Source organism: Eurosta solidaginis, chromosome 4 (assembly GCF_040869045.1).
Source record: "Eurosta solidaginis isolate ZX-2024a chromosome 4, ASM4086904v1, whole genome shotgun sequence".
Lineage (NCBI taxonomy): Eukaryota > Metazoa > Arthropoda > Insecta > Diptera > Tephritidae > Eurosta > Eurosta solidaginis.
In genome coordinates, this window is record NC_090322.1 from 168,105,087 (window position 1) to 168,128,914 (window position 23,828).

Consider the following 23,828-nt stretch of genomic DNA (forward strand, 5'->3'; position numbering starts at 1 on the left):
CCCAACGGTGGTGTGATGCCTACCACATCGAAGGCCCTGAGTTGGCATTCGTGGTGTGTGATAAGCGCGATACAAAGCTTTATGCTTCACAGCTTGCGCAACTCAATTGTCAACCTCACTTACCCAAGGAGAATCCTGTTGCAACTCTAAAAATGTTTCACATACATATTAAGCAGGAGAAACTCGGGCGACCCCAAGTTCCTCTTGAAGGAGGGGGTGAGGTAGATCTAAGTCACCTTTATTTTTGGTGTATGTGGTATCACAACGGACCTTCGTGTTGTCCACGTGAGCTATGCTTATCAGGGCAGCTACCACCTAACATAGGGGGTGAGGTTCAAAGTGTTCATATAAAATCGTTCCTGCGGTGTTCGGGCTGTTAACGTATCGAATCTATATTTGGCAAAGGGCCATCAACATCGATCACATTACTACAGCAATGACAAGGTCCTGGGTTCAAAGCCCGAGAAAAGTAATATCCAAAATTTGGAAAAAAGTTTTTAAAATTAAAGAAAATTGGAATAGAAGAAAGAAAAAAATTGAAGACAACTGCCATAGCTCCTTGTATACATGCATTTCTGGAGCTGCTAAACTCCTTCATCTGCAACGCTTTGGCGCCACTGCTCTAACCATTCAGCTATCATCGCGGTTGTTTTTTGTCTTACTAATTTCTATTTCTACTTTGTTTCTTGCCAATTTATTTTCACAGTAATGCGACATCTATAGAAGAAACAATGAATATTGGGGGATATTTTTGTGGCAAAGATGCCATAGTGCCATATTTATTTACACTTTTTCCCATTGCTGTCGGATGTATGGACAATTTTGTTGTTGTTTTATCGGCCTATTGAGCTATTGATATATTATCTAGAAGCTATCGGTATATTATATAATCCATTACATTTACACTCCGACAGATTTACTGGTCGGCAAAAAATCGATAACAATTCGATAACTTTCCGATAAGAAATCGATACCGTTTCTATAAATAACTATATTACTTTTCAGTAATAAAACGATAACTTTACTTTGTATTCAATTAGCGAGAGAGGCGCATATTGCTTTATAAATTTTTTCTAGTTATTGATATTAGAGAAAAGCTTTTCGATAGCAAATCAATACATTTTCGATAACAAATCGAAATTGCTAAATAATAAATGGAGATTTTTCGATAATAAACCGATAAATGAACAAAAATGCAAGGCGCGATAGCCTTCAAAGAGATGTTAGGTCGAGCTTTTCTTCCTCGTGCTCCTTTTAGTTTTTCCTACAAATTGGCGAGACGGGACCTACATGTGTTATTATGCCGACTCCGAACGGCATTTGCAAGAGAGGTGAGTTTTCATTGAGAAGCATTTTTGTAACAGAAATACACTCTGAATGCTTGCGAAATCACTGCCGAGGGGGGCCCCGCTTAGAAAAATTGTCTTCTAATTGAAAAAACTTGTTTCTAAATTTTTGATGTTGCTTTTCCCGGGGATTGATACCAGAATCTTCGGTGTGGTAGGCGGAGCATGCTACCACCACATCACGGCCGTCGCTGATAACTCTTCGATAATATTTACTTTCGATAACAAGCCGATAACCGACAAACCCATAACATGCAGATTAAAATCCGATAGTAATAACTGACCGATAACATTTCGGATTCATGAATAAATTTTTCAGAACCTTGCAAAAATGATTTCACAATAATCCCGAAATGGTACCAAAAGAGTATTTAATATAATACCGCAATTCTCTTGAAATGTATCCGGAATGATCCCAAGATAATGCCATAATAATCTCAAAACAGACCCGAAATGATCCCGATACATTCGTGGAAACAATCCGGAAATGTTTCGAAGAAATCCAAAATAAGCGCGAAAAATTTGTTACGAAATAATTCTCCCATTACTCCAAAAAAGTTTCGAAATAATTCATTTGAAAGTTTTTGTTACTAATACCAGAAATTTTTCATACAAACCCCATCTTTCATATAGTCTGCGTAAAACTAGTACAGCTCATCATTAAATCTTCTTCGGTACTCGGCATCGCCAAAGCGTAGCGGCCCATAAATTTTCGAAAAACTTTTCTCTCGAGTACTTCCATAGCCGCCTAATCTGATGTTGTCATGGTTCATACCTCTGCAGCATATAGCAGGACGGTTACGATAAGTGAGCATGATTTTCGTTTGCAAAGAGAGAGGAATTTACTTTTCAATTGCCTACCTAGTCCAAAGTAGCATTTATTGGCAAGAGTGATTCCTCGCTGGATTTCAGAGCTGATGTTGTTGTTTGTGTTAATTCCCGCTCCCGAATAAATGAAGTCTTTTAATATTTCGAAAATATTGTTGCCAACAGTAGCTTGAGTTCCAACACGCGAGTTCCTAAACAGAAATGCGCTACCTCTTTGCTCGATCACAGCAGGTACTTCGTTCTTTGCTCTTTCACCATCAACCCCATTTTCCGACTTATTTTGTTTTGTTGATTTTCCAACAGGAGGGATAAATGATGTATATTGGAACGATTTTCCGCCATCCCTTGTCAAATTTGGTTTGAGAAAAACCAGTTTCGGCATTATGCCATCATCAGTGTCGATTTTCGTTCTGATATGTTGTTGTCGTTTGTCCTGTATTTATAGTTCGTAGGTACATGAGCAGGTATTGTCAAAATTAATGCTTGTGTATATTTAGTTATGTGTATGTGCTGTGTGTTCATTCATAACCGAATGGTTTTTACTGATCGATTTGTGTGGCTGACTGAGCAGGTAAAAATCCACTTTTGTGAGGCTAATGAACTTGTCACGAAACTGGTGAGTTTTTTGGTTTGGGTTACACTCTCGTTGTCCTACCAGCTTGTCCAATTTCCGGTTTAGCGACCTGTATTTTTGTTGTAGTTCCTGATCGACCTCTGTCTTAATGCGGTCGAAACATTCCATTAATGCAGTCGTAGGTGGTTGTTCTGCCAATCTTAAATGACTCGGCATTTATTTCATCCTTCTTCGAGTATAGGACAAACATCAATAAAACAGTTAGGGTTCTTCACATACAAGCAAAAGGCTGACGTCTCAACGTACTCGAAAACGTGGAAATCTACAAACAGAAAACATTCGACGGTAGAATAATAAACGAACAGATAAATAAAATTTCTGACACAATATTCGAGCCTTTAAAACTTGTTTACAAGAAACAAAGTAATCACACAGGTACAACAGACAAACACACAACAACAAATAAACACGAAGCAATTAACGCACCAAAACAACAAACCCACAAAGAAGGTCAAACGACTAAAGTTACGGATTTTTACCTGCCTCAGTCAGCCACAAAAATCGATCAGTAACAACAACCCTCGGTTCTGAATGAACACACAGAACGTACACATAACTAAATATACACAAGCATCAATTTTGACAATACCTGCGCATGTACCTACGAACTATAAGTACAGTACAAACGACAACAACACATCAGAACGAAAATCGACACTGATGATGGCACAACGCCGAGACCGGTTTGTCTCAAAACCAAATTTGACAAGGGATCTCGGAAAATGGTTCCAATATACACCATCTTTTCCGCTTCTTTTTCCAGCTTGAAGTACGGCGCGGGTGTTCAGGTTAATGATGTCAATGGCATCAGTATACGTCATTAATTGCACGATTTTATAAAATCTTGCACGATATGGCCTGAAACCTCCTTGATACGTTGTTTATTATTGAAACAAGAAAGAATCCGTATGAAAAAAACCAATTTATTTGGATGAGCCGTTCCATAGTAACAGGGACGGACCTTTATTCTGTTCTTAGAAAATAAAACTCCGGATTCAATAGTTTCTTTAGGGCAAAAAACTTAAAGTACGGAAATAATTTTTTTGAAGGCCTTTTATTGTAAAAGGAATATCAGTTTGATGTTCTATTTGATAAAAAAAAAAAACAGAAGAGGCCCTCTCAGTGATTATGAGATTAATTGCATGTGTTTTATGTTGTTAACTAGTTGGAGAAATTTTGCGATTAAGAGTTTCTAGTTAGAAAATATAAATATAGTTTAAAAAACTAAAGAACACGAAAATATGGTGCAGTTTTAGTATCTACAATCCCTTTAGATATTTGATGTTGATAGTGCAGAGGTTCGTGTCTCCGCTATTAAGCACAACTCGTTTTGTAGCGATTTATTTAACCACTGCTGCGAGTATTCAATAACTGCAGCTAGATGACTCTAGCTCTTCTTTGCGCGCCTAGCCTAGGGAGTTACAAATAAGCATACATACAAGTGAAGCTAATATAAGCGTGTTAAAAATAGTACAAACCAGTACGAATATCTGAAAAGTACAGACATTTTCGTACTGCATCTGGAATTGGACATTTTCAGTACAGCGACTGGATATTCAGTAGCGTCCTATCTAAATCACTACAACTGGCAACCGTAATTGGCACCCTAAGTACATTGGGCCGGAGAAGGGGAGTGTCATTATCGTTACAAAAATAATATGAACAAGTAAGGAAGGTTAAGTTCGGGTGTAACCGAACATTACATACTCAGTTGAGAGCTATGGTGACAACATAAGGGAAAATAACCATGTAGGAAAATGAACCGAGGGAAACCCTGGAATGTGTTTGTATGACATGTGTATCAAATGAAAGGTATTAAAGAGCATTTTATGAGGGAGTGGGCCATAGTTCTATAGGTGGACGCCATTTAGGGATATAGCCATAAAGGTGGATCAGGGTTGACTCTAGAATGCGTTTGTACGATATGGGTATCAAATGAAAGGTATTAATGAGTATTTTAAAAGGGCGTGGACCTAAGTTCTATAGATGGACGCCTTTTCGAGATATCGCCGTAAAGATGGACCAGGGGTGACTCTAGGATGCGTTTGTACGATATGGGTATCAAATGAAAGGTGTTAATGAGCATTTTAAAAGGGAGTAATCCTTAGTTCCATAGGTGGACGCCGTTTCGAGATATCGCCATAAAGGTGGACCAGGGATGACCCTAGAATTTGTTTGCACAATATGGGCATCAAACGAAAGGTGGTAATGAGTATTTTAAAAGGGAGTGGGCCTTAGTTCTATAGGTGGACGCCGTTTCGAGATATCGCCATAAAGGTGGGCCAGGGGTGACTCTATAATTCGTTTGTGCAATATGGGTATCAAACGAAAGGAGTTAATGAGTATTTTAAGAGGGAGTGGGCCTTAGTTCTATAGGTGGATGCATTTTCGAGGTATCGCAATAAAGGTGGACCAGGGGTGACTCTAGACTTTTTTTGTACGAAATGGGTATCAAATGAAAGGTGTTAATGAGTATTTTTAAAAGGGAGTGGGCCTTCCTTTTATAGGTGTTCGCCTTTTCGAGATATCGCCATAAAGGTGGATCAGGGGTGACTTTAGAATTTGTTTGTATGATATGGGTATCAAATGAAAGGTGTTAATGATTATTTTAAAAGGGCGTGGGGCTTAGTTCTATAGGTGGACCCCTTTTCGAGATATCGCCATAAAGGTGGACCAGGGGTGACTCTAGAATTCGTTTGTGCAATATGGGTATCAAACGAAAGGAGTTAATGAGTATTTTAAGAGGGAGTGGGCCTTTCTGGACCAGGGGTGGCTCTAGACTTTGTTTGTACGATATGGGTATCAAATGAAAGGTGTTAATGAGTATTTTTAAAAGGGAGTGGGCCTTCGTTCTATAGGTGTTCGCCTTTTCGAAATATCGCCATAAAGTTGGACCAGGGGTGACTCTAGAATGAGTTTGTACGATATGGATATCAAATTAAAGGTATTAATGAGAGTTTTAAAAGGGAGTGGTGGTAGTTGTATATGTGAAGGCGTTTTCCAGATATCGACCAATTTGTGGACCAGGGTGACCCAGAACATCATCTGTTGGATACCGCTAATTTATTTATATATGTAATACCTGCCAAGATTTTAAGGGTTTTTCATTTCGCCCTGCAGAACTTTTTCATTTTCTTCTACTTAATATGGTAGGTGTCACAACCATTTTATAAAGTTTTTTCTAAAGTTATATTTCGCGTCAATAAAACAATCCAATTACCTTACCATATTTCATCCCTTTTTTCGTATTTGGTATAGAATTATGGCATTTTTTTCATTTTTCGTAATTTTCGATATCGAAAAAGTGGGCGTGGTCATAGTCCGATTTCGCTCATTTTTCATACCAAGATAAAGTGAGTTCAGATAAGTACGTGAACTGAGTTTAGTAAAGGTATATCGATTTTTGCTCAAGTTATCGTGTTAACGGCCATGCGGAAGGACAGACGGACGACTGTGTATAAAAACGGGGCGTGACATCAACCGATTTCGTCCATTTTCAAAACAGTTAGCGCCATAAAATCTATGCTCCTACCAAATTTCAAAAGGATTGGTTAATTTTTGTTCGACTTATGGCGTTAAAAGTATCCTAGACAAATTAAATGAAAAAGGGCGGAGCCACGCCCATTTTTAAATTTGTTTTATTTTTGTATTTTGTTGCACCATATCATTAGTGGAGTTAAATCTTGACATAATTTACTTATATACTGTAAAGATATTAAATTTTTTGTTAAAATTTTACTTTAAAAAAAATTTTTTTTAAAAGTGGGCGTGGTCCTTCTCCGATTTTGCTAATTTTTATTAAGCGTACATATAGTAATAAGAGTAACGTTCCTGCCAAATTTCATCATGATATCTTCAACGACTGCCAAATTACAGCTTGCAAAAGTTTTAAATTACCTTCTTTTAAAAGTGGGCGGTGCCACGCCCATTGTCCAAAATTTTACTAATTTTCTATTTTGCGTCATAAGTTCAACTTATCTACCAAGTTTCGTCGCTTTATCGGTCTTTTGTAATGAATTATCGCACTTTTTCGGTTTTTCGAAATTTTCGATATCGAAAAAGTGGGCGTGGTTATAGTCCGATATCGTTCATTTTAAATAGCGATCTGAGATGAGTGCTCAGGAACCTACATACCAAATTTCATCAAGATACCTCAAAATTTACTCAAGTTATCGTGTTAACGGACGGACGGACGGACATGTCTCAATCAAATTTTTTTTCGATCCTGATTATTTTGATATATGGAAGTCTATATCTATCTCGATTCCTTTATATATGTACAACCAACCGTTATCCAATCAAACTTAATATACTCTGTGAGCTCTGCTCAACTGAGTATAAAAAGATTTGCAAAAATATTTACATAAATCAAAAAATATGAACCTAGTAACCAAACCAAAAAATTTAAAGTTTAGTAGCAGCTCTCAATTGTAAACTCACAATTTAAGCAGTTATAAAGCATCCATCAAAATGCTTCACATATATAATGAAGTTGTATTTAGCAATAATTACTTAATATGTGTACATATTTATTCATTATGTTTATAACAACAACAGCATTTCGGAGTGTGCGAATTTTTGTATTCCTCTTTTTCATTGTAAAACAGAAAACATTGCCAAGCCCTTAAGACAATTGAAGCAAAATTAATTAATAAATAAACAATAAATAATGCAATAAATGAAATAATTGAAGTACATCTTTAGCCTTAGAAACAGTAAGAAAACTTAGCATTGACTTTCGCTTTCCGAGACTAAGCACTGTACGCTGGGACAAGTCGCATACTTCGTGGTAAAAAATCAAAAAGCAGTTGGTTTATATAAAGATTAATATAACATGTGAAACAGTTCTAGAAACAGCTAGATCTGAGCTTGGTGGGAATCGACCCTTTTATACTCGCCGTTTAATCGAATCGAACCCTTTTTTATCGCCGCCGATATTAGATCGCGTGCTCGCCTACCACCTTCGAGGTCGTGGCTTAAAGTCCTGATAAAAGCAATACCATGATGTTTTAAAATACAAAAATTAATTCGGGGTGCTCTTATCTCCAATGAGATTTTTTGGGCCGAGCTTCTCTTCCAATTTGCGTCGTGCTCCTTTTAATTTCTCCTACAAATTGGCGGAGCGATATCCACATTTTTTCCGCCGACTCCGAACAGCATCTGCAAAGCAGACGAATTTTAATTGAGAAGCTTTTCATGGCCGAAATACAAGAAACGCACTCAGACTGCTTGCCAAATCACTGCCGAAGGGCGAACCCGCTTAGAAAAACTTGTTTAATTGAGTACTCGAAACAAATTTTTTTAAGTGTATATTTGCTATGATAAGCTCCTCAGCGAAAATTTATCCGCCATGTATATGTCTCTCGGAGTCTGAATAAAACATGTGCATATATCCCGTCCCGCCAATTTGGGTTAGGGAGCTTAGAATATACCCACGGCAAGTATGCAGTCGTTTTTCAACCTCACCGACACGTGGCGAATCCAGTTTCTTTAGCAACCGAGGCTCTGGGGACTCCAAGTGGTTCATATTAAATCGTTCTCGAGATCGGACTTGTACGTTAATGGTGCTTGTTACCAGAACATGCCGAATTTATATCCGGCAAAGGACCATCAACATCAATAACAATCCCCAAAACCTTCGAGAAGTGTTTTTATAGCTACAGCAATAAGAACAACGCGCAGCTAATGGCGGAAATTGAGGGCACCGGAGGAGATCATATCTTCCTGTGCCTGCCTTTTCCACGTGATACTTCCAGTCTTCATTTTTTAAGTTTTCAGATAAGGGTGTAGACAAGAATACTCTCAGGCCCTGACCGTTGTCTTCATTCACATAACAAGACCTAACATTCAAAACTTTAAGGCTTTTATTCGTTGCACTTTGTTCATAACTGCGTAAAAAATATACAGCTCATCTTAAAACTTCCATAGAGACATCAAAGGAGGACCATAAATGCTCCGGAGATCGTTTCTCTGGAATACATTGAGGGCCATACAAATTCTTTCGACACTCATTCGGCGATTCGGAGCATAAAATCACGATTAGTGTGATAAGAGATTTATAGAGCCAGTGTCTTTCAGGCTTATAAGGTTTTTTTTAAGCTATTGCATAGATTTTATCGCGGGCTTGGCGACTAAATAAAAAAAAAAACCATAACGGATATTTGTCAAAAAAGATCCGAAAAGGCTCGAAAAGATTCGAAAAGGTGCGTAAAGGTTCGGTGTTAGCAACAGGCCAAATATATAAAATTGGATCTCTATCATAATCAGCGGTGGGCAGGTTACCAAATTGAGAATGTGTTAGTAAACACGAACGCGTAGCGAGCACGAATGAAAAATCAATTATTTATTTAGTTTGATTTCAATGCTTGAACGGTTAATACGTGTCATACGCAGTCCTTGGTACTCTGCTTTAAGCACGCGTGCAATACTTTCTCACCGTACGACCATCGAAATCAAACTAAAAGAGCTGTCGTTGATTTTCACGAAGTAGCCATTGTGCTATCGCATATCGTATACATATATGGTCGCTTACAAGCCAACCTAATAAAACCGCACTGCGTTTTTTTAGCGCACGCAAACAACCGGCGTTTTCTGCCCGAACCCAAATAAGCATGCGTTGCGACAATGTAAAGCATGTGTGCAAACGTCAAATCTAAATGTCACGCAGAACAAAAATTGGAAATCGAGTTAGGTTTTCACGCACCAAATTCAATTTGAGTTGCTCTCATACAAGTTGTATGTGCATGAGACATTTTTGACAGAAAATGACTAACTTTAACTTTAACTTTATAATCCGGGGTGGGCGTGAGCTTAGCACCTGCTAACAAGCCAACCTAATATAAACGCACGCAAAAGTTAAAGTTAAAGTTAAAGTGAATGTTAAAGTTAAAGTTAAAGTTAAAGTTAAAGTTAAAGTTAAAGTTAAAGTTAAAGTTAAAGTTAAAGTAAAAGTTAAAGTAAAAGTTAAACTTAAAGTTAAAGATAAAGTTAAAGTGAATGTTAAAGTTAAAGCGCAAGTTAAAGTTAAAGTGAAAAATAAAGTTAAAGTTAAAGTTAAAGTTAAATTTAAAGTGAAAGTTAAAGTTAAGGTTAAAGTTAAAGTTAAAGTTGAAGTTAAAGTTAAAGTTAAAGTTAAAGTTAAAGTAAAAGTTAAAGTAAAAGTTAAACTTAAAGTTAAAGATAAAGTTAAAGTTAATGTTAAGGTTAAAGCGCAAGTTAAAGTTAAAGTGAAAAATAAAGTTAAAGTTAAAGTTAAATTTAAAGTTAAAGTTAAAGTTAAGGTTAAAGTTAAAGTTAAAGTTAAAGTTAAGGTTAAAGGTAAAGTTAAAGTTAAAGTTAAAGATAAAGTTAAAGTTAAAGTGAATGTTAAAGTTAAAGCGAAAGTTAAAGTGAAAAATAAAGTTAAAGTTAAATTTGAAGTTAAAGATAAAGTTAAAGTTAAAGTGAATGTTAAAGTTAAAGCAAAAGTTAAAGTTAAAGTTAAAGTGGAAGTTAAAGTTAAAGTTAAGGTTAAAATTAAAGTTAAAGTTAAAGTTAAGGTTAAAGTTAAAGTTAAAGTTGAAGTTATAGTTAAAGTTAAAGTTAAAGTTAAAGTTAAAGTTAAAGTTAAAGTTAAAGTTAAAGTTAAAGTGAATGTTAAGGTTAAAGCGAAAGTTAAAGTTAAAGTGGATGTTAAAGTAAAAGTTAAAGTTAAAGTTAAGGTTAAAGTTAAAGTTAAAGTTAAAGTTATAGTTAAAGTTGAAGTGAATGTTAAAGTTTAAGCGAAAATTAAAGTTAAAGTTAAAAATAAAGTTAAAGTTAAAGTGGAAGTTAAAGTTAAAGTTAAGGTTAAAGTTAAAGTTAAAGTTAAGGTTAAAGTAAAAGTTGAAGTTGAAGTTAAAGTTAAAGTTAAAGTTAAAGTTAAAGTTAAAGCTAAAGTTAAAGTTAAAGTTAAAGTTAAGGTTAAAGTTAAAGTTAAAGTTAAGGTTAAAGTTAAAGTTAAATTTAAAGTTAAAGTTACAGTTAAGGTTAAAGTTAAAGTTAAAGTTAAAGTTGAAGTGAATGTTAAAGTTAAAGTTAAAGTCAAAAATAAAGTTAAAGTTAAAGTGAACGTTAAAGTTAAAGTGAAAGTTAAAGTTAAAGTTAAAAATAAAGTTAAAGTTAAAGCGAATGTTAAAGTTAAAGCAAAAGTTAAACTTAAAGTGGAAGTTAAAGTTCAAGTTAAAGTTAAGGCTAAAGTTAAAGTTAAAGTTGAAGTTAAAGTTAAAGTTAAAGTTATAGTTAAAGTTAAAGTTAAAGTAAATGTTAAGGTTAAAGCGAAAGTTAAAGTTAAAGTTAAAAACAAAGTTAAAGTTAAGGTTAAAGTTAAAGTTAAAGTTAAAGTTAAAGCGAAAGTTAAAGCTAAAGTTAAAAATAAAGTTAAAGTTAAAGTTAAAGTGGAAGTTAAAGTTAAAGTTAAAGTTAAGGTTAAAGTTAAAGTAAAAGTTGAAGTTAAAGTTAAAATTAAAGTTAAAGCTAAAGTTAAAGTTAAAGTTAAGGTTAAAGTTAAAGTTAAAGTTAAGGTTAAAGTTAAAGTTAAAGTTAAAGCTAAAGTTAAGGTTAAAGTTAAATTTAAAGTTAAAGTTACAGTTAAGGTTAAAGTTAAAGTAAAAGTTGAAGTTAAGTTAAAGTTAATGCTAAAGTTAAAGTTAAAGTTAAGGTTAAAGTTAAAGTTAAAGTTAAGGTTAAAGTTAAAGTAAAAGTTGAAGTTAAAGTTAAAGTTAAAGTTAAAGCTAAAGTTAAAGTTAAGGTTAAGGTTAAAGTTAAAGTTAAAGTTGAAGTGAATGTTAAAGTTAAAGTTAAAGTCAAAAATAAAGTTAAAGTTAAAGTGAATGTTAAAGTTAAAGTGAAAGTTAAAGTTAAAAATAAAGTTAAAGTTAAAGTGAAAGTTAAATATTAACTTCTTATTTATTCAATAAAAGTAAAAAATTTGTTTTCTTATCGGTCACTACGCTTAAAAAGGTTAACTTGAATTAATATCAAAGACAAAACTTGAATTAATATCAAAGAAAACAAAATGTTGCATAAATATTATAACTGCATAAGTTGATAATATGCAAAAGCTTTACCGCGGCAGTCCCCGAGTGCCACACGTCCTTTTTATTTATAATATTTCGCATCATTTAGCATCAGTTTCAATAAATCGCACTATAGGTTGACGCCTTGTTCAAAGTCTCGTTTGGTTTCAAAAGGGTTTCCAAATTTCTACCGGTCATGGTGTAATCCAACCTCATTTGGCAAGACGTAGTATCAGCTTTGTGGAGATATCCAGTTTAGATAAAGAAATGAGCAGGCAACTCCTTTCACACAGTCGTTATCCGCTTTGAAGTAGACAAAGGACGGGGGTGTCATGAAAATATAGTTAGTCTCGGCTATAAGAGTTCTAATATAGTCCAATCAAATTGTCGACTTTGGGCATCAGTTTTTCACACTCTAACACAAATAGAATCCTGGATGCGACATTAAACAAGCTGATTCCGCGATATGCGTCGGAGCTCGCGAGATCGTCTTTCTTGTGCTTTGATCAAATCGCCCTTAAAGTCGGATTTCCATGAAGGCATTCTTTCTTGCGCCCATATTTTTCATAACTAACTCTTCACCTACTGATTTATTTCGTAAGTGATTGTGGTACTGCGTTCATCAGCTTTCTCGCCATCTACGTAAGCTCGGTCTGAATGTCGTTTATCATTGTCAATAATGCAGAAATTCGTCTCGGTCTTAGAACCGTGTGTACTTTTAGGCTTTTATAGAATAATCAGAAATTTTTTTATCAGCCAGCAACTCTGACTCCTCGCTTTTTTGCCATTTGGTCTTACGTTTCTTCATTCTAAGTAGGAGTAATCATATGGGAACATCTTTAGACTCCGAGTATGCGCAATATTTATTATTGTAACAATTTTTTCGGGCTCGCTGAAGCTTAATGTTCTCTGAGGGAAGCTTGGACAACTTTCCCTCTGCCACTTTCATCACTAAACAGAGGCGTGGGCGTATTTTAACTGCCACAAGGTAAGGATCCGAGGCGAAAATTGGATTGGACCTGGACATTCGCACATATCAGGAGGCAGACAAGTATAATTTTTTTATTCTAAAATCTGGTACAACATCGCTGAGGCAAAAGTTTCATCTTTACTCTTACCTTGTTTATGAGCCGAGGCTCCCTATCTAGCGCCCCTAAGTTTCATATTAGTTGCTTAGCGCATCTCTGTCTCTCAGTCTCTGGCGAGCCGCGCTACTGGTTCTGCTTGTTCAGCGGCACAATCACACCTCAATGCCTTCCAAGAGTATTTGAGAGAAACGTCCTTTGGAGAGTTATTGGTTGTGTGAGCGCCGCATTCTATAAGTATCGAAGCAGATTTATCGAGGAATTGTACGAACTGTACATAGCCATAGGCATTGTTCATTTGTTTAAAACTTTGATAAATAAAACCGTTTTAAAAGTATGAAATCTTTTTACCCGAACCCAAACAGCAGAGAAAAGGTGAGGACATCGCTTAAGAAAAGTCAAGTATTGAAGGACTTATTTCTACTTGGTGTTTCTACCGGCAGTCCGTTATCTTAAACCAGCTATTATTGGCGAGCTTGGTTTAACTCGTTCAAAATTCGCTCGACGTTCAAGTGCTAGTTTGAGAATTATAAAAAAATTTCGAAGGGTAAATTTACGAAACTAAAAGCTAGTGTGCTCTGTACACGCTTTTGAAGAATTCATTTTCCAGAATAAAAAAAAATTCGGTACACTTATCTCTCGTCCCAATGTGCAATGAGCCTTTGGGCACTTTCTGGATGTTAATTGTTTGCTTAGTGAGCGTTAAATTTTTTTCTTTCGGTGGCTTTATAATCAACCAATGGGCTGAACTAAAATGCTGATGCAAATGTAAATCATGTGAAACGGTAGCGAAATAATCACGCTAATATTGCTATAACAGCGCACAGATGACAAAATACAGATGCGTAAGGGAGTTGAGTTTGCGAACTTGGCAATGGATTTGATTTGGTCACACGCATATTCATTTACAACGCCTTCATACCATCGCTACGCAGTCATTTGGAAAAGGAATGCATTTATGCGTCTATAAATGGTCAAGAGACAATGAGTTTGGGTATCAGTTGCAAACCTTCAATTGGATAGTGAACCACGTAGAGGCAGCAAGCTGAAGATGGTTAGTATTTTTCCATAAAAAGCAGGAAAATTATCTGATTTTTTACATCCCAAAGAAATATTTGTATAAACCAACTTTCGATTGCTCTTTTATATTCGCAGAAATTTCTCATAACTATCTGCATAGCTCTGATAGCTATCCGCAATGTCAAAGCCGATGTTAGCCACTTGTCCAACAATCAATATTTACCACCGAATCAACAAAACACAAGCAACTCAGATGATGGCGGAATACTAACCAATGAATCAACAGTTCAACAACAGGAACCGTCAAAGACTTTCCTTTTCAGAGATGTCGAAATAACAAAATCGATACCCATTGCTAGCTTCTCGATTACGAATACCGTTCCATTACAGCAAACTGATATCTCACATTATGCCGTAGCTCCGGTATATACACCACCTCAATCTCGTGCTCAAAAAGCAGATGATTCCTACCACTATCCAATACCAGAAAGCAGCTTTCAGGGGACGCAAGCATCAGCCTTCCGCCAATCAGCTACTCAGCCTAAAGTTGAACAAACCTCTGGTAGCAATAGGATTGGGGCTCCAGTGTCCGCAGACGACACTTCCTATTCTAATAACGCCAAACAGCCAAACGATGCTCAACACTTCAACACCAATCAGCAAACCTATCAGACAACAACAAAACATTCGATTGGCCCAATTCAGCAGGACGTACCACGTCAGCAATTTACAGCTCCCGCTCTTGCGCCAACACAAGCTTCAACTGTTGCACTGACCCCCCCTAACAACGTACAACTGTCAACTACTTTGGTTTATACTTCGTCACAATCGGAGTCTAAAACAGAACCTAGCACTTACAATTACCTATCACCCATAAGCAGCTCGCAGGCAAAACAAACACCAACTGTCCAGCAGTCAGATGTTCAGCCGATAGTGCAACAAAACGTTGGAGCTAACAAATATGACACCTCAACTACACCAATGAGACCATCATACCCTACCAACTTACAACAAGCGAACAATGCTCAACAGGCATACTTTGCTTCGGCGCCTCATCAAACAGTACCAATTCAACAGAGTTTAACTTCATCTCCAACTTCAGCCGCGTCTGCAGTAGCTGGCCCAAGTCCATATAATGCTGCACCCTTACAGCAAACAAATTTAACTCCATTTCCGACATTGTCAGCGCCATCATACTCAGCTCCACAAAAGCAACCTTCTCCCATATCAAATGCACCTTCGAATAAATATTTGCCGCCAGCTTTACCTACTCAACAAACCTCATCTTCTTTACCAGTTGGTCCACCATCAAATATTGCACCAGCTCCAGTATCGTTGGAAGAAAATAATGTCGCAACACATCAGCAAGTCTTACACGAAAGTGCACCGTCAGTTTTTAATCAGGAAACAAATATTCCTCAAGTAGCAAGTACAGATCACGCACAAACACCTCAAACTCAGTCAACAGCTGCGGAGACCACAGAACAAGTCAGAGATTCACCCAATGTATCAGTTGGTGGCCAATCTTTTGTTTACCAGAGGGAAAACGTTTTAGCTTCTCAGCCTGTATTCCTTCCACAAAGCATGTCACAACAACAAACTTACAGGGCACCTCAGATTTTGTTCTATGCAGATCCGGCGTTTGTTAAACAGATCTCCCGAAATAATGCACAAGAATCGTACTTGGTACCACCTCAATTACAGCAGTCTGATATAGCTTTACCTCAGCAGTATTATTATTCTACCGCACACTTGGAATCACCTTCAGAGTCAAACACAGCATCAGCGCAAGTTCCCTCGCAGCTTTCGCAACCGAGCCCTGTGCCTACCCCAGCGTATATACCTCCTTTGGCAACGTTTCCATCCACGCAGTCAAATGTGGGCTCAGCTCAGGATTCTGCTCAACATATAAATCAAATCCCAGCCCAAGATCCGCAATCTGTTCAAGCTCCGGTGAGCCATACATATTTGGTACCTGCTTTAAATAAATTTGAGGTAAGCCAGCAGGTTCCGACTTCATCCTTGACTCAATCACTTTTACCTGCGGCGCCAGTGCAGGAGGCCTATTCTCCACCAGCACAGGCACAACTCAGCCAACCGCCTTATTCGGCTTCTCTCACACCTGCTGGCCCAGCCTTAACTCAAGGCTCAATTGCATCTGGAGTTTCAGCTTTTGCCCCGCGCTCAACGCCTGCACAACAAACAGTTTCGCTTCCCGTTCAGCCTAGCCGTATATATTTGCCACCACCACGTGCAACACCATCGAGTCCATCTGCTGCCTTATCTACTGCGTCTGCGTCTTCTCCTACATCACATTTTTACTTCACTCCAAAATCACAGAGTTCATCCATCAATCAAGAATATTTACCCCCATCTCCAGTGCCACAGACATATTCGACCACAGCATTCGAAGCATCTTCCGTTCCTCACTCAAGAAATGGTGAACAAAACCAGTTCCCAACACCGGACATGGCGCCCCAAGTCCACAGCGACAACTATGGAACCGTCTATGCTAGTAATGGTGGCTACATATATTGAAAGAGCAAGAGACGAAGTTTTACAAATTGAAGGTTGGTTTTGCGTTCTTAGCTTTTTTAGTCTTATAAGATTTATTGTTGCATTTCAACAATTAAGTTTAACAAAGCGATTTAGTATTATGACGTCATAGCGTATCGCCGAGTAGTTTTTAACACAATTTGTATATTAATTTTATTACCACATGTGTAAATAAATCTTTTCGCTCTTATTGTCACAGTTAAAAGAATAGTGAAACCAATTGTGTAATTTTAATTAATCTTTTTCGCCTCCACACAAAAACTAAGCCATGCAATTAATTAAGATACGAGTTAAGTCATCATAAAGAGCAAATCGCTGTTGGGGGTATTTCACATAGAACGAATGAGCCACAGTGTTGGATGTGTGAGCTCAGTTTATTTCCGCAAACGGCGCCGCTAACAGTTTCATGTGGCCTCAATTCAGACTTGGGTCGACGCGACTTCGATAAGACATTTGGAAGTGACTGCGCACCAAAGTTTCACACATTTCCGAATAGAGAAAAGAGATGCAGCAGATTTCTACGAAGAGTTTCCCAACTGAGCAGTTGGTCGATAACCAGTGCCCGCACAGAGATGAAAACGCCCCGTCTTGCGGAGTGCTGCAGTTTTCTGTATTCGTGGCTTCATACAAATCGCTATGCGCAGTAATATTCAAATTCAAATTCAAATTTATTAGTTGAACAAAGTGGTTGGTTTTATAGCACATCGTCCGTTTTATAAATACAATATAAATACCATAAAACTAAATTCGAGTTTAAAATTAACAATAAAACGATTTTCTTATAATTCAGATTAATGTTAAAACTAAATTTAATGTTAAACCTTAAATACATACTTAAGACTAAAGAGTAGAGCCATTTAAATATGGTAGGAAAGAAAAAACAGAGATAGGAAGTGAAAGAGATATAGTCATGCAGTTATATTGAAATCACAATATTCACACTGAGCTGAAGTAATCATGGATCACCTTTTTGTAATTGCTCCTACTCAAAGCACCCTTGAGAAAAACAGGTATAGAGTTCCAAAGCCTTACAGCATTTACAAAAAATAGCCTCGATGAGGCCAGATAGTAATGTCTGGGGATTATCAGATTGCGGTGCCTACAAGACTTTGGGAATTTAAGCTTTTCGTAAAGATATTGAGGGGTTTTGAACTCGATGAGCTTGACCATATAAATACAGTTTCGCGCCTCAATGTACTCAAAAATACTGCATCCTAGTATTTCGCGCTTAAATAGAGAGATGTGATCATATTTCCTTAGGCCGTAGACATAACGCGAGATATTGTTGAACGCAAAGTTGAAGTATTTTAGTAAAATCGAGTATTTTCATGACTACCCGCTGTGAGTAATTGTTGAACGCCACGGCAATATACGTGAAGACTCGTAAAGCTCTTTCTAGGTATCACGGGCTTCGAGTAAGGTATATGTTCTATAGGTGGACGCCATTTAGAGATATCGCCATAAAGGTAGACCAGGGCTGACTCTAGAATTTGTTTGTACGATATGGGTATCAAATGAAAGGTGCTAATGAGTGTTTCAAAAGCGCATGGGCCTTAGTTCTATAGATGGACGCCTTTTCGAGATATCGCCATAAAGGTGGACCAGTGGCCTTAGTTCTATAGGTGGACACCTTTTCGAGATATTGCCATAAAGGTGGATCAGGGGTGCTTCTAGAATTTTTTTGTACGATATGGGTATCAAATTAAAGGTGTTAATGAGTATTTCAAAATGGAGTGGGCCTTAGTTCAATAGGTGTACGCCTTTTCGAGATATCGCCATAAAGGTGGACCAGGGGGGACTCTAGAATTTGTTTGTACGATATGGGTATCAAATGAAAGGTGTTAATGAGTATTTGAAAAGAGAGGGGGCCTTAGTTCTATAGGTGGGCGCCTTTTCGAGATATCGCCATAAAGGTGGACCAGTGGGCCTTAGTTCTATAGGTGGACACCTTTTCGAGATATTGCCATAAAGGTGGACCAGGGGTGACTCTAGAATTTTTTTGTACGATATGGGTATCACATTAAAGGTGTTAATGAGTATTTGAAAAGGGAGGGGGCCTTAGTTCTATAGGTGAACGCCTTTTCGAGATATGGCCATAAAGGTGGACCAGGGGTGACTCTATAATGTGTTTGTGGGATATGGGTATTAAATTAAAGGTATTAATGAGGGTTTTAAAAGGGAGTGGTGGTAGTTGTATATGTGAAGGCGTTTTCGAGATATCGACCAAAATGTGGACCAGGGTGTCCCAGAACATCATCTGTTGGGTACCGCTAATTTATTTATATATGTAATACCACGAACAGTATTCCTGCCATGATTCCAAGGGCTTTATGGTAGGTGTCACACCCATTTTACAACGTTTTTTTCTAAAGTTATATTTTGCGTCAATAAACCAATCCAATTACCATGTTTCATCCCTTTTTTTCGTATTTGGTATAGCATTGTGGCATTTTTTTCATTTTTGGTAATTTTCGATATCGATAAAGTGGGCGTGGTCATAGTCGGATTTCGGCCATATTTTATACCAACACAAAGTGAGTTCAGATAAGTACGTGAACTGAGTTTAGTAAAGATACATCGATTTTTGCTCAAGTTATCGTTTTAACGGCCGAGCGGAAGGACAGACGGACGACTGTGTATAAAAACTGGGCGTGGCTTCAAACCAATTTCGCCCTTTTTCACAGAAAACAGTTATGGTCCTAGAGTCTATACCCCTACCAAATTTCACAAGGATTGGTAAATTTTTGTTCGACTTATGGTATTAAAAGTATTCGAGATAAATTAAATGAAAAAGGGCGGAGCCACGCCCATTTTAAAATTTTCTTTTATTTTTGTATTTTGTTGCACCGTATCATTACTGGAGTTGAATGTTGACATAATTTACTTATATACTGTAAAGATATTACATTTTTTTTTTAAATTTGACTTTAAAGAATTTGTTTTTTTTAAGTGGGTGTGGTCATTCTCCGATTTTGCTAATTTTTATTAAGCATATATATAGTAATAGGAGTAACCTTCCTGCCAAATTTCATCATGATATCTTCAACGACTGCCAAATTACAGCTTGCAAAACTTTTAAATTACCTTGTTTTAAAAGTGGGCGGTGCCGCACCCATTGTCTAAAATTTTACTAATTTTCTATTCTGCGTCATAAGTTCAACGCACCTACCAAGTTTCATTGCTTTATCCGTCTTTGAATGAATGAATATTCGCACTTTTTCAGTTTTTCGAAATTTTCGATATCGAAAAAGTGGGTGTGGTTATAGTCCGATATCGTTCATTTTAAATAGAGATCTGAGGTGAGTGCCCAGGAACCTGCATATCAAATTGCGTCAAGATACCTCAAAATTTACTCAAGTTATCGTGTTAACGGACGGACGGACGTACGGACGGACATGGCTTAATCACATTTTTTTTCGATACTGATGATTTTGATATATGGAAGTCTATATCTATCTCGATTCCTTTATACCTGTACAACCAACCGTTATCCAATCAAAATTAATATACTCTGTGAGCTCTGCTCAACTGAGTATAAAAACAAGTAAGGAAGGTTAAGTTCGGGTGTAACCGAACATTACATACTCAGTTGAGAGCTATGGTGACAACATAAAGGAAAATAACCATGTAGGAAAATGAACCGAGGGAAACCCTGGAATGTGTTTGTATGACATTTGTATCAAATAAAAGGCATTAAAGAGTATTTTATGAGGGAGTGGGCCATAGTTCTATAGGTGGACGCCATTTAGGGATATAGCCATAAAGGTGGATCAGGGTTGACTCTAGAATGCGTTTGTACGATATGGGTATCAAATGAAAGGTGTTAATGAGTATTTTAAAAGGGAGTAACCCTTAGTTCCATAGGTGTGCGCCGTTTCGAGATATCGCCACAAAGGTGGACCAGGGGTGACCCTAGAATTTGTTTGTACAATATGGGTATCAAAAGAAAGGTGTTAATGAGTATTTTAAAAGTGAGTAATCCTTAGTTCCATAGGTGGACGCCGTTTCGAGATATCGCCATAAAGTTGGACCAGGGTTGACCTTAGAATTTGTTTGTACAATATGGGCATCAAACGAAAGGTGTTAATGAGTATTTTAAAATGGAGTGGGCCTTAGTTCTATAGGTGGACGCCGTTTCAAAATAAAGCCATAAAGGTGGACCAGGGGTGACTCTAGAATGCGCTTGTACGATATGGGTATCAAATTAAAGGTATTAATGAGGGTTTTAAAAGGGAGTGGTGGTTGTTGTATAGGTGGTCGCATTTTCGAGATATCGCCATAAGGTGGACCAGGGGTGACCCTAGAATTTGTTTGTACAATATGGGTATCAAAAGAAAGGTGTTAATGAGTATTTTAAAAGGGAGTAATCCTCAGTTCCATAGGTGGACGCCGTTTCGAGATATCGCCATAAAGGTGGAGCAGGGTGGCCCTAGAATTTGTTTGTGCAATATGAGTATCAAATGAAAGGTGTTAATGAGTATTTTAAAAGGGAGTGGGCCTTAGTTCTATAGGTGGACGCCGTTTCGAAATATCGCCATAAAGGTGGACCTAGAATTTGTTTGTGCAATATGGGTATCAAATGAAAGGTGTTAATGAGTATTTTAAAAGGGAGTGGGCCTTAGTTCTATAGGTGGACGCCGTTTCGAAATATCGCCATAAAGGTGGACCAGGGGTGACTCTAGAATTCGTTTGTGCAATATGGGTATCAAACGAAAGGAGTTAATGAGTATTTTAAAAGGGAGTGAGCCTTAGTTCTATAGGTGGACGCCTTTTCGAAGTATCGCAATAAAGGTGGACCAGGGGTGACTCTAGACTTTGTTTGTACGATATGGGTATCAAATGAAAGGTGCTAATGAGTATTTTTAAAAGGGAGTGGGCCTTCGTTCTATACGTGTTCGCCTTTTCGAGATATCGCCATAAAGGTGGACCAGGGGTGACTCTAGAATGTGCTTGTACGATATGGGTGTCAAATTAAAGGTATTAATGATTGTTTTATAAGGGAGTGGTGGTTGTTGTATAGGTGGTCGCATTTTCGAAATATCGCCATAAAGGTGGACCAGGGGTGACTCTAGAATTCGTTTGTGCAATATGGGTATCAAACGAAAGGAGTTAATGAGTATTTTAAAAGGGAGTAATCCTTAGTTCCATAGGTGGACGCCGTTTCGAGATATCGCCATAAAGGTGGGCCAGGGGTGACTCTAGAATTCGTTTTTGCAATATGGGTATCAAATGAAAGGTGCTAATGAGTATTTTTAAAAGGGAATGGGCCTTCGTTCTATAGGTGTTCGCCTCTTCGAGATATCGCCATAAAGGTGGACCAGGGGTGACTTTAGAATATGTTTGTACGATATGGGTATCAAATGAAAGGTGTTAATGAGTATTTTAAAAGGGAGTGGGCCTTAGTTCTATAGGTGGACGCCGTTTCGAAATATCGCCATAAAGGTGGACCAGGGGTGACTCTAGAATGTGCTTGTACGATATGGGTGTCAAATTAAAGGTATTAATGATTGTTTTATAAGGGAGTGGTGGTTGTTGTATAGGTGGTCGCATTTTCGAAATATCGCCATAAAGGTGGACCAGGGGTGACTCTAGAATTCGTTTGTGCAATATGGGTATCAAACGAAAGGAGTTAATGAGTATTTTAAAAGGGAGTAATCCTTAGTTCCATAGGTGGACGCCGTTTCGAGATATCGCCATAAAGGTGGGCCAGGGGTGACTCTAGAATTCGTTTTTGCAATATGGGTATCAAATGAAAGGTGCTAATGAGTATTTTTAAAAGGGAATGGGCCTTCGTTCTATAGGTGTTCGCCTCTTCGAGATATCGCCATAAAGGTGGACCAGGGGTGACTTTAGAATATGTTTGTACGATATGGGTATCAAATGAAAGGCGTTAATGACTGTTTTAAAAGGGAGTAATCCTTAGTTCCATAGGTGGACGCCGTTTCGAGATATCGACATAAAGGTAGACCAGGGGTGACTCTAGAATGAGTTTGTACGATATGGGTATCAAATTAAAGGTATTAATGAGAGTTTTAAAAGCGAGTGGTGGTAGTTGTATATGTGAAGGCGTTTTCCAGATATCGACCAACATGTGGACCAGGGTGACCCAGAACATCAACTGTTGGATACCGCTAATTTATTTATATATGTAATACCTGCCAAGATTTTACGGGTTTTTTATTTCGCCCTGCAGAACTTTTTCATTTTCTTCTACTTAATATGGTAGGTGTCACAACCATTTTATAAAGTTTTTTCTAAAGTTATATTTTGCTTCAATAAAACAATCCAAATACCTTTCCATGTTTCATCCCTTTTTTCGTATTTGGTATAGAATTATGTCATTTTTTTCATTTTTCGTAATTTTCGATATCGAAAAAGTGGGTGTGGTCATAGTCGGATTTCGTTCATTTTTCATACCAAGATAAAGTGAGTTCAAGTAAGCACGTGAACTAAGTTCATTAAAGATATGTCGATTTTTGCTCAAGTTATCGTGTTAACGGCCATGCGGAAGGACAGGCGGACGACTGTGTATGAAAGCTGGGCGTTGCATCAACCGATTTCGCCCATTTTCACAGAAAACAGTTAAAGTCATAAAATCTATGCCCCTACCAAATTGCAAAAGGATTGATAAATTTTTGTTCGACTTATGGCGTTAAAAGTATCCTAGACAAATTAAATGAAAAAGGGCCGAGCCACGCCCATTTTGAAATTTTCTTTTATTTTTGTATTTTGTTGCACCATATCATTACTGGAGTTGAATGTTGACATAATTTACTTATATACTGTAAAGATATTAAATTTTTTGTTAAAATTTTACTTTAAAAAAATTTTTTTTTTAAAAGTGGGCGTGGTCCTTCTCCGATTTTGCTAATTTTTATTAAGCGTACATATAGTAATCGGAGTAACGTTCCTGCCAAATTTCATCATGATATCTGCAACGACTGCCAAATTACAGCTTGCAAAACTTTTAAAATACCTTCTTTTAAAAGTGGGCGGTGCCACGCCCATTGTCAAAAATTTTCCTAATTTTCTATTCTGCGTCATAAGTTCAACTCATCTACCTAGTTTCGTCGCTTTAGCTGTCTTTTGTAATGAATTATCGCACTTTTTCGGTTTTTCGAAATTTTCGATATCGAAACAGTGGGCGTGGTTATAGTCCGATATCGTTCATTTTAAATAGCGATCTGAGATGAGTGCTCAGGAACCTACATACCAAATTTCATCAAGATACCTCAAAATTTACTCAAGTTATCGTGTTAACGGACGGACGGACGGACATGACTCAATCAAATTTTTTTTCGATCCTGATTATTTTGATATATGG

General features: G+C 37.3%; 1 protein-coding gene across 1 annotated transcript; it reads left to right on the top strand.

Annotated features, from left to right (window-relative positions):
* Nucleotides 1-13,939: 13,939 nt before the first annotated feature.
* Nucleotides 13,940-16,649, top strand: LOC137248313 (uncharacterized). The gene is made up of 2 exons (XM_067779182.1): nt 13,940-13,982; nt 14,084-16,649. Exons 1-2 carry the CDS (start codon nt 13,980-13,982, stop codon nt 16,484-16,486), a joined length of 2,406 nt encoding a protein of 801 aa, XP_067635283.1. The 5' UTR covers nt 13,940-13,979; the 3' UTR covers nt 16,487-16,649.
* The last annotated feature ends 7,179 nt before the right edge of the window (nt 16,650-23,828 follow it).